Consider the following 11,261-nt stretch of genomic DNA (forward strand, 5'->3'; position numbering starts at 1 on the left):
GGGAGCACCCGCCAAGTCTCGCGAGAACCGGCGCGCCGCGACCTCCCCAAGATGGCGGCGTCCCGTGGCGCGGCGCTGCTCTTTACCTCGGCGCCATGTCGTTTGCGGCTCGGCCCGGCCGTCCCGCTCCCGGCTCGCACCGGGTCCCGCGAGCGGCTCCGCTCCTATCTCGGCTGGAGCCCGGGCCGAGCCGGGGGACGGACCAAGGGCGGCGCCGGCTCGGCACTGCCGCTTTCATGGTGCCCGCAGAGCCCACGCAGCGCCGCGCCTGGCCCGGGGCGAGACGGCGCCTGGCTGCGGGCGGGGCGAGGCGGCCCTGTGGCGGGGCTGCTGTGCTCTCAGCGCTGTGAAGGGCTTTTTTCCAACGCGCCCCTCACGGCCTGTGTTCTTTCCGTGCCGGTTCGTGCAGAGTGGCAGGGCGCGATGCCTCGGGTTTGATGCAAGAACGGCACTTTGTCATGTTAACTGCCGCCGTGTTCCTTTGGGCTGCAGCCCAAACTGGGGCACCATCTTCATAAAAATCACGCTTTTTTTTTTTTTCTTTTTTTCTTTTTTTTTTTTTCTCCCAAAATGAAAGCAGCTCCGAATGCCGAACTCCCTGTTTCCAAATTTAACAGTTAACCCACATTTCACAAATAGGTCTGAGATGTTATCTGGCTGCAGCAGAATTATTTCCATTGAAGAAGGAAAGTCATTAGAATAGGAAAAAAAAAAAAGAAAGAAATTATTCCTCTGGTTATTTTGGGAACGTCTCCTTGAGGGCCTGTCTGCAGCCTCGCCAGACTCCGGTTTCCAGTAATTAGTGTGATGGCTTGATTACAGATGCCAAATTTCTTGGGGGAGCACGGGGGTGGAGTGCTATCTTCCATAGCCCCTAAAGGAGCACTGAAATTACTGGAGATTTTTTTTTCCTTAAGGATTAAACTATTTTTACATAACCCCTCTTCTTGTGAATGGCAAATGTTCTGCATATAAAAATTCCAGTATGGGAACAACACGGGAAAGCAGCCCGAATGCTGAGACCATTGCAGCTGCAGAGCTTGAGCAACTCAGAACTTAATCATGTCACAATTACAGGGTACCCGTTGAGCCTTAATTTGGCTCCTTTACATACACAGTCTAATTACAGAGTGTATTTTCCAGAGTAAGCATACCTCCTTTGAAACAAGAGGTAAGCTTGAGATGGCAGTGGAAAATGTTTTTTGTGTTTTTCTCCAGATAAGAGACAAAAATAATTGGACAAAAAGACAGGCACAGCTCTGATGGGAAAAAGCGGTAGGGAGTGCCTCATTCCCTCCCAAGTCCTAAAAGAACAAACCTGCACCTTCTAAATGCAGAAGACTCTTAGTACTAATGACAACTTCAGTCAATGCGGGCGATATTACTGCAGCATATGAGAGCCCTGATCACAGAGAAGGGAAATTGCATTATTCCATTCTCCATCATCACCTGGTGTTTGCTTAAATTCAGTCATTAATATTGCTGCCTTGGCAGCCTAGTTAAATTATTCAGCACTTTTGTAATGCATTACCTTTTTAATTATGCTTTTAAACTTAGCTTCTCATTTCTGCTTGGAAGCAGTTCATCTAGTTTCAGGCTCCTTTTCATTTTCAGGCAAACGGGGAATTGCATTAGAATTTTCTCAAACATGAAAATAATTTTTCAGCCAGTCAAAATTATAAGGCATTGTTTGTCTACTGCATTTTTTGCTTCTGTACAGCTTCTATTTATTCTCTTTATCCGTGGAACTTAATCATAAAACTTTGCATTACGTTTTTAAAACTCCCTACCAATGGGCATAAAGCTCTGACAGGCAGGTCTCGTGCTGAAAGAAACAAGAGAGAAACTCACAACACATGCAGTCCCCTTGTGAAATTCTCCAAGATTAGAAATAAGGAGGCCGTTTACCTGCAAACAGCTGCAGCTGGGAGAAAAGGAAAGACTCTCATCCCAATTCAGTTTGATGAACTGCTTGTTACACTGTGAAGCAATGGAGGCACTGCTGCGAGCACTCCCCAGGCGCTGGAAGTGGTGGATGGATACAGTAAGTCAGGGCTAAACAGCCACAATCTCATCTTACACTAACTTTGTTATTGCAGCTTTAAGAGAGAGGTTTGGAAAGTTTTCCACTCCATACTACTATTGCACGCTCCCTTCTAAAATTAGAAAAGGGGCAGCTGGCTATTGCAGCCAAAAGAGCTGCTAGTTCCCCCCCTCCCAGCCTCCCTCCCTGCTTTCTTTGACTGGCATGGCTCCCAAGAGCCAGAGAAGAATTTGGGGAAGGGTGCTTCCACCTGTTGAATGTGGTATGAGGTCTTCCAGGCTCTCCATTATAAATCCAACTGTCAGGCACTGACAATAAAACAGGACACAGGACAGCTGTGAGAACCACAGGAAACTTCCCCTCCCCCTTTTCCTTCTATATACTGGTACAATTTTGCAGTTTGTCTTACAGCAGCATGAAAAATTGTTCCCCGTGTGATTTGTGCTTAGAAAACAGAAGGGCTCACTACGCATCACTTCAGATTTGTTCTCAGTTTAGCTGGGCTACAGGGTCTTAGCACAGAATCTGGCAAATTGTTCACATGTTGTTGTGCATCTCTAAAGCCAGATTTTTTTTTCCAAGTACATAATAGCTATTGAGTGTAGCTCTGCTCTATATAGCAAGTACTTGTAAGTCTACCTTAATGGGGAGCTCACCTTGCCTTCTGCACCCAGTTTGAGCTGATTTGATTATCAGTTCTAAACAAACACATCTTTCAAAAAAGAATATTGAATCCATGATTTTTTTCTTAATTTGTGGGGAAAAACTGTTCAGAATTCCTCTGCTCAGTGCAGCGCGACTGAAAGCAGGGTGTGAGAGACAAGGTAAAAACAGATGAGGCAGTGCATTGCTCTAAGTCCCTTTTAAACCATGCACTGCTCAAGGCAAAACAGGTATTGCCTTCCTCTAGATGCATGAAGGCGACAGCAGGAGTTGCAGAAGGCGACCCACATTCTACTTTCTGCATGCCCTGGCTGCCTGCAGGGCACTGTCACCAGCTTCCTGGCACTTCTATGCTTGCATCAGGAGCAGTTTGCACTGGGATAAGAACCCTGCTGGAGCAAAATCAAGTTTCTCGTTCCTGTGTGCCTCACTCCCATTTTCCAAGCCAACTCACAGCATTATGGAAAATAAGTGTTCTGAAGTGTGCTGTTTGCAAATTGGTTTGACTGGTCCTGCTCCTCTAGAATCATATTTTACCCAAAGTTTATATAATCTAGGTCTACAGAACATAAATCATTCCGTTTCCAGCCTAGGCCTAGGCTCTTCGCTGTCTATAACCACATCTTCGCTATCACAGTCTATTTAATTTGCTGTTGACTATTAGGGAGAGGCAGCTTCACAAATGACATTTCTCTGGAAGAAGCCAAAGTTTCAAAAACATGGACAGGCTCAGTTTACTGCAGGAGATGAAATAAGACATGGAGGGTAACAATCAGCTGCCTGTGAGCAACAGCCATACTACTCTTCAACTCTGGCCCAGGAGAAGTTACTTAAGATCTGCATTAAGTACCTATGGATACTTGATAAGAGCCTTTCAAGGACAAAGCCACAAACTGGACCTACTTCTTCAGCAGTAGGAAGCCTTCTAATTCCAGCCCTTCCCACTCCTCCAGAATGGGCTGTGTATAGCATTTTGCTTTTAATTTATTTTTCCAGACCAGGCAGCACACCATAGATTTGGAAGTACACCTCACTTTTCTTGCAATTAACAAAAAACCCCACAATTATTGTCTGACAGAACACTAAGTAGAACGTTAAGTCTTTAGCTTCAAGACACTTTCCTATTTGGTCTTGAAATAGTAGAACACAGCTCTTTCATCTCATGGGAGACAGCTTTAGAAAAAGAAACTGAATCACACGTGTTTTATTAGTAATAACAGCGTGAATCTCCCACCATTGTGGCATGGCTCAGTCTGCTGAGTTTATCCTTTTTTTTTCCCCCCCCCAAGCTGCTTTTCAGTTCAGACCTGTCCCTCAGGCCTGGTCACAGCACACTAACTTGGCACAGCAGAGGTACAGGAATGTGCAGCCAGAAATGGGCCAACAATGGAATCATCCCTTCAGTCATCTGACTGATATCAGACAAATGAAACAAGTGAACCATATGCTAACTTTGAATCAGAACTGAGAAACAGCGCAAGGACACCAAGCATGAGAAAATCCAGAGCTATTACAATTTCCTGAGTTGTGCCCAGTCAGGGAGCAGCCCAGATACTATCAAATACATACATCTGCATCCCAATAGCTATCACTCCACTCAAGTTTCTTGGAGCTCCTAAATTTTGCAGAAGGTTTTATTTTAGGCATCTGTACCTGGTCAAAGGTAAAGGGAACAGTCTTAAATACATGAACAAGGAATTCTGACCACGTAACATTCAATAGGCAAATCTCATGATGTTTATAAAACAAGTAGATTTATTTTTTAATGATTACTGAAGTAGTTTACAATAACATACAAGTAGATTACTATCAGGATACACTCGGAAATATGTCACAGTTTGTTTTTTTCTTTAAAAAGAAGCATTTGTCCAGTGAAATGTTCAAAATGTAAATGCCACCTTTTTCTTCCTGAGCTACTCTTAAACACAGAACAGCAGCACTTCCATGTCTTTTTACAGTTTGTATTTCTTCTCATTAAAAGAAGAACTGGTATCCAGTGCTGGCTCTCAGTGGTAAACACAACTCCACCACTGGCTCAAACAACCACAGCTGTGTCTCTCCAACTGCACTCTTTTATACACTTCTCTTTTACACACTTCAGGTGATTTTGCTCAATCCCACATTACACCCCAAATCTGTGCTTGCACAAGAAGCCAGACGTTCCAGCATTTCCAAGACGTTCTCCTTGACAACATGACAGCTCAAGGGACTTGTGAGTAAAGAATGGGCCCAAGAACCACTAAGCTCTCAGCTGTTACAAGAAAACGACCAGTTAATTTGAGAGTAGTATTCACACATTCCTTCGTACTCAACACTGAATACATGTAGACCAATGGTTCAGCAGCATCACTAATAGTAATGAAATGGAAGTGCTGCAATTCACTTTTTTTTTTTTTTTTTTTTTTTTTTTTACAAAAAATACAACAGAAAGACATCTTTTTAGTCTGGTACGAGGGATTCTTGGCAGGAGGCACTCTTAAAAATGTGTTTTAAAAACACGCCTTGCAAATCTGTTCTTCACTAAAAGCTTATGCAGCAAGCACCAGGTTATACACAGACATGAAAAAAAGATTTGTTTTCTAGTTTACAAGGTACCACAAATAAATACATTCTCTTAATGCAAAAATAATGATCTTCTTAAGGTGAGAAATAATTATGTCTTGCTAAGGTTTTATTTGAAAAGGAGATGTAACATTTAGTACACACATGGTAGACGTTTTTCCTCAATTCTCCCCAAATTTAAAGAGTTGCAGAACTTCTGAAGCAGTGATGCAAAGAGGGGCTGAGGAATCATTTAACTAACATTTACTACCAGCGTCAAGGTAATACTTTGTACATCAGCTTTTCTCACTCTCCAAACTGGTCAGAGTAGGAAGAAATTTGAGGAAGAAATGCTTGCTGAAAGATTCTCTGCAAGTCACAAATCTCTCAAGCAATTCTGTCATTTCAAGAAGTCTCCAGAGATAGCTGACATTTATGCTATGATTATATGGATTCATGTCACTTTATCATTGCTAATGTATTACAAGAAAGGTAAATTCTGTCCATTGAAGGTGACAGTTTGTCTCGTTACCTTATCACACGTGATTCTAGCTTTACCTGCCAGCAGAAAAGGCTCTTCAGAGCAAAGCCAACAAGACAACTTCACAAGCAGATGAGTGGCTCTGCAGTGGCACACACTTGCTTCTAATTCCAAGACACCAAACCTGAGTAAGTTACTGAAGGCAACTTACCAAAAACTAGCAAGTTCCTTGCTTGCCTTCTGCAGGTTTTGTTCAGAGTCCCAGTCCCAGCTACTCTAGCAACCCTGCCACCTGATGAAGTTTTTTTGCGCAGAAACTGTGTGTGTCTGAGCTCAACAGCCACAGTTCTTCCCTGTTCAGCCATGACACCACATTTTCTGTCTCCTTCCTTTCCAAAGACCACTCTAAAGCCTGTTATGTGCATCCCTCCATAGATAAGCTCTTTTCAGGCCAAACAGGCAAGACAAGATGAGAGATACGGCTCCACAATCCACTCAGCTTATCTGTATCTATGCTGTTAAAAGAACCAGGAACGTCAGAACTAGTGAACTTGGTCCGAAGGAAATCGCGCACCTTCTCCTCAACTTCTTGCAAGGTGAGGCTTCTTCTCAGCGACTGCTCATCCAGGAGAACCGTCAGCAGAAGAGCCACATCCTTGAATGCTGCATTTTCATGGTCACAGTACTTGTAGAAGATCAGGGTGGAGCCTGCAGGCAGCAGCTCAAAACGATGCACCACTGCTACCTTCTTGCCTTGTCTGAACCCTGAGCTGAGCTCATCATCCACCTCCAGCTTAACAACATCACTGTCCAATACGGCTTTCTCTGCCCCGTTGATTTTGATTGTAGTTGCATTCTGGGAGAATGCAAAAGCATTGGCAATCTCATCACTAAGACACCTCAGCGCTTTCTCGGCTTCTCGACCAGCTGTGAACAGTAAGATGGCTGGCTCCAGGTGCAGGTGGGAAGTATTCAGGTGCTTCTCAAGGAACACATGGGTTCTCTTCCACAGATTGGGGTCCTGACTTTGGTATGTATTTCTGAGTTTCTTCATCCGGGCCCGAAACGCTTGTAGAATTTGAGTATTTCTACTTGACAAAGTTGCATCTGGAAGGCTTTGTATTTTAATCCACAGGAAGGCAAACAATGAGATACTAATTAACAGAACAAATAACAAAGTCCATCCCTTGCAAAATCCACTCTGTGATCCATCCTCTATAGAAAAGAGGAGCAAACAACAACAAAAAGAGAAAGAAAGAAAATACAGCAGAAGTTAATGAACTGATTTCACTCTTAAGCTAGTGGTACATTAGTGGAAAATAAAAATGTTCTAGTTTAAAAGAGAACCTTCCCAATTTCATCTTTCAGGTTAAAAGTAGTGTTGTGAAATCCTCACTTCTTCAGCAATATAACATGTCCTCATTACAAGTTAATCTGAAAATGCTTCAAAATAACCAAGACACTGGACATTCTTCTGAAAAAGGAGCTGAAAGCTCCACCCTTCCTTCAACCAAATCCAAACTCAGTTTAAAGTGGCAAAGCTCACAAAGGTTAAACTTGTTCCTCCATTTAGTTTCTGTAGAAAGAACCTGATAGAAAATCTGGCAGTACCAGAACAATTTCCGTTGCTGTTTCTCCCCAGTCTTCTTAAGTATAAACAAGCATTATTTGTATCTCAAACACAGGTTCTCAATATTCCAGAGAACACATTCTCAACCAGCTTCACAAAGAAGACACACGGCAAACAGTGCACAGGAGCACAGTGAGCATCAGAAACTTGGTTTTGGTTGCAAATTAAAACAGCTAAACTAACACGTGTTTGACCTACTGCAAAGCATAAGGCTTGATTCTGTCCCCAGAAAAACCTATAATAAAACAGACCAAGTTCTCTGGCAACAAAGAACTTATACTACACTGTTGGGGATTTTGTGGGGTTTTTTTTGTGTTTTGTCTTTTAATGGCCTAACCTTCAGCAGGACAGCAACACAACAGCTATTAAATAATACCACCTCTAGGTCTGCCTCAATTTTAATTGCAGGGCAAACCTTGTAGACAGTACAAATGGAAGATGTTCAAATAGTGGTGAAAACACTTCCCATCCATCACACAAGACTCTTCCCTTCTTTAGTACTGAAAACACACGCCCTAGTGAGCAAGGCATTGGTTCTGTCAAGGATGCTCAGTTTGAGCAAGCCAGCGAGTGCTTAAAATAATGCACATAAGAAATAGAAGTGAAAGCAGAAGTCTTACTTTTGGCCAAGTGCTGTGACTGCTTCCCTGTGCTGGGTCGATCTCGGAATTTACTTCTGCCTGTCAAGATTAAGAAAGGAACATGAGAAAAATATACAATCATAGCCAATCTTCCAGTGGAGAGAGGGCTTACAGTCTTACTGTAACCAGGGATATGCATGCTCCAGAAACCTGCAACACCTAGGAAGGGTCACATTTCCTTCTCCAAATCTAATTTCTGTTTAATTAACAATAGCAAGTTGGCATGGTGCCAGTAACTTCAATGCAGGTTGAAATGCAGGCCTGTTAATCAGATCGCAGCCCCATATTGTGCACCAATAACTGCTGGGGCTTCAACTTAAAATATACTATTAGCCTATTGATTTAAATGGGTTCAGACAGCAAAATACTAGAGACATTATCCATCAAAGAGTGTTATGAGCAGCTTTCCCAAGACCTGCATGAATACAGTGCAATTATTGGTCAGCATGTTTTCTCCATTTAGTCTGTTAATTAAGAAGATGTGAGAATTTCTGGCTCCTTGAAAGCTAAAGCAACTGGTTTCAAAGCTGAAGGCTCTTTAGTAACATATAACCAAATCCAGATACTGTCAATGACACTACTGAGAATAAACTGAACAAACACACCCTGCAGTGGTTACTTCAAGAACACCAAAATAAACGCAACAGCCTTGCTTCTGTATGAACGTAATGACAGTGGGTGCTAAAAGCAGTTCTGGTTTAAGCCAGAGCTTGAATGACTAAATGAGCAACTCTGTTCTGCAACTCTCTGACACCCTCAACAGGACACAGGCAGACCCTGTCGAGCACTCTCCCAAGAGAAAAAGCTAACAAACATCAACCAACACACACACAAAGAAAACAAGCAAGCAAACCACTGGAAAACCCCATCTCTCATCCAAAAGCACAAAAATCTGTAACAGGGAATTGGTCATTAGATGAACAGGCTTAAGTTGGCCAGCACAGAAGAAAGCTGTTCCTCTTTATCAGACAGCTAGTTCAAACCACAGCAGGCCACCATTACCCCGGGAAGGCTTACAGAGGAAGGTGACTTGTGTCCATCTGATCCACTCATCACTGAGAGTGAAGGTTGTGTTCTTTCCCTCAACCCCACAATACGCCTGCTCAGTGCTCTGCACTTACTGACTGCCCCATGAGTCAACCCAACTCAGCCAAAAATCAAAAAAAAGTGAGGGGGGAGGGGTCATTTTCTGTTGGGTGAGCAAGTTGAATAACTGATAGAAAAGTCCAGCTCTGGAACAGAGCAGCTTCTCCAGCTTCCATGTGGGCCTGCCTCCTGACCCCTCCCAGACAAAGAGTTAAAAGGCACAAGAAAAATACTAGCAGAAGAAAGGAAAATATTCTGTAGCATTCTCGTATTTACAGGGAAGGACTTGGAATCTATTTTTCCACTTACTCTGTGATTTTGTAGAATGGTGCTCTTGAGTTTTCTCAAAGAAGTCAGCCTTACTTTCTGAAACCAAAGCAAAAATTATAAATGAAACTGTGACTGCATCCGAGTTTACAACAGTAAGACGTTTCCAACACGTGTTTCAATCTTGCAATGACTTCTTCAGAGCTTATCAGGGAAGGAGTACACAGCGTACTGCCAAACTACTCACATGAGCCTCTCAGACCCCTCTGTAAAGGAAGAAAGCTACCACATCTAACAGGAAGGGCCTGCCACTTGGTTCACACCTATCTTTTGTCAGTCTGCGCTCACAATTGCTTTCAGGCTTCTCCCACAAGCAGCGAATTTAGCCGGGTGATTAAACAATTACTGATTAAATGAATTTCAAGCCACTCCCTGATTCTTCAAGCAGTTAGCTACCAGCTCCCCCTGATCCCCCTCCCAAAACAACATTTTAAACATCTTTGTCCATTCAGGTTTCAGCTCAACTCCTCCTTCAGTATCATTTGAGTACAATTAAGCAATCATTTATTACATCACAAGAAAGGCATGGACAAAACTAGCGCTGTTACCTTTCAGTGGTGTATAAATATTAGGCTGATCCCCTGCTGAATACTTGTGCTCAGTTACATCATAATCATTCACTTTTTCCTTTGCTGGGCTCTCTGGAAGGAAGGAAGCTGAAGAGCCACCTGTTGGGTAGGAAAAGAGAGATAAAAAGAGGCCTGACATAATCTCAGTATGACTGGTGCTCATAACATCACAAAAACAATGGACAAGATACAGTTTTAGAATGTATATGAATGTTTGTGTTTGTGCTTCTCTGGTTACAATATCCCAAGGGTTACTTTCTTGACACCAAAAAGCAACTAAGAATTGAAAAGCTTATGGCACATTGGAATCCTCTGCAAACACAGCTGTCCATGCTGCCACACAGATTTATTTTGATTTTTTTTTTTTTTTTTTTTAAGAGAGCTTTTGGCTTAAAATCAGTTCAGAGCATAACACCACATGCTGCTTCTCTCCAGGGCACCCACATCCCTCACTGAACCCCTCAGGGAGCTCTCAGGCATCAACCCACACCATCAATGTTTGTCCAACCCCGCAGCCACTGAGAGGCCGAAACCCAACTTAGCACTGCCAACAGAAAGAATAAAGTCCAGTAAGGTGGCAGAAGCTGCAAAGCAAAGGTCAGGGCCGGCTGACCAGCCAAAAGAGATGCTCGCAGGAAAAAAAAGAGGTTTGAAAAGATGAAGCCATGTTTAAGGCTGCCAAACAACAGCCGCAGCATCGCACTACGCAATGCCACCGCCTTCCTGCCATCCCACCCAGGCTGCCAGAAGGAAGCTTCAGCTCAGCGGGCGACCGAACTCGGGGGCAGGGGAGCAGCAGGGCCGGGACTCACCTGCCGCCCTGCAGGCGCGGATCGGGGGCCGGGTGAGGCTGCCCGGGCTGCCGAAGGACGGCTCGCCTCCTGCAACGAGATTCCGCTTCTTGACTCCGTTATCAAAACTCTCCGCCCGCTTCCCCAATCCGCCCGCCAGCCCCATTCCGCGCCGCCCCACCGCGCCCTAAACCGCAAGATCCACTGCGCTACGCCCGCCCGCGCCGCTCACCCTCCGGCGCCCCACCGGAGTCGGGCTCGGCCTCGGCCGCGAACCGGGGGCTCTTCCGCCTGTGCTTCAGCTCCGGAGCGTGCGGCGGAGCCTGCTCCTCGCCGTCCCCCATCATCCCGTCCTCTGCTGCGCGCTGCACCGAAGCTGCCGCCTTTCCGCGGCGGAGGCGGCTCCGCCAACCTCACTTCCCGAGGCGGGGAGAGCCCCGCGCCCGCCACTTCCGCGTCACGTGGGACAGCGCATGGGGCGCGCACTG

General features: G+C 44.6%; 1 protein-coding gene across 2 annotated transcripts; it reads right to left on the reverse strand.

The window, feature by feature from the left end:
• Positions 1 to 4,439: 4,439 nt before the first annotated feature.
• LOC128072863 (torsin-1A-interacting protein 1-like) lies at positions 4,440 to 11,243 on the reverse strand. 2 transcript variants are annotated; one of them, XM_052667117.1, is made up of 6 exons: positions 11,021 to 11,243; positions 10,795 to 10,863; positions 9,962 to 10,081; positions 9,396 to 9,452; positions 7,980 to 8,039; positions 4,440 to 6,944 (listed from the first exon to the last, which is right to left on the reverse strand). In XM_052667117.1, the coding sequence occupies exons 1-6, from the start codon at positions 11,118 to 11,120 to the stop codon at positions 6,145 to 6,147; spliced, it is 1,206 nt and encodes a 401-aa protein (XP_052523077.1). In that variant the 5' UTR covers positions 11,121 to 11,243; the 3' UTR covers positions 4,440 to 6,144. The 2 variants fall into 2 exon arrangements, with proteins under 2 accessions (XP_052523077.1, XP_052523076.1); XM_052667116.1 differs by having other exon boundaries at positions 11,006 to 11,243.
• Positions 11,244 to 11,261: the final 18 nt, after the last annotated feature.

Source organism: Tympanuchus pallidicinctus, unplaced genomic scaffold (genome assembly GCF_026119805.1).
Source record: "Tympanuchus pallidicinctus isolate F22 unplaced genomic scaffold, pur_lepc_1.0 scaffold7, whole genome shotgun sequence".
In the NCBI taxonomy this organism is placed as follows: Eukaryota; Metazoa; Chordata; class Aves; order Galliformes; family Phasianidae; genus Tympanuchus; species Tympanuchus pallidicinctus.

Coding starts and splice junctions, on each gene's coding strand:
- LOC128072863 (XM_052667116.1), bottom strand. CDS start 11,120: ATGATGGGGGACGGCGAGGAGCAGGCTCCGCCGCACGCTCCGGAGCTG. Junction 10,864..11,005: donor CTCCGGTGGGGCGCCGGAGG/GTGAGCGGCGCG, acceptor ATCTCGTTGCAG/GAGGCGAGCCGTCCTTCGGC. Junction 10,082..10,794: donor CCGCGCCTGCAGGGCGGCAG/GTGAGTCCCGGC, acceptor CCTACCCAACAG/GTGGCTCTTCAGCTTCCTTC.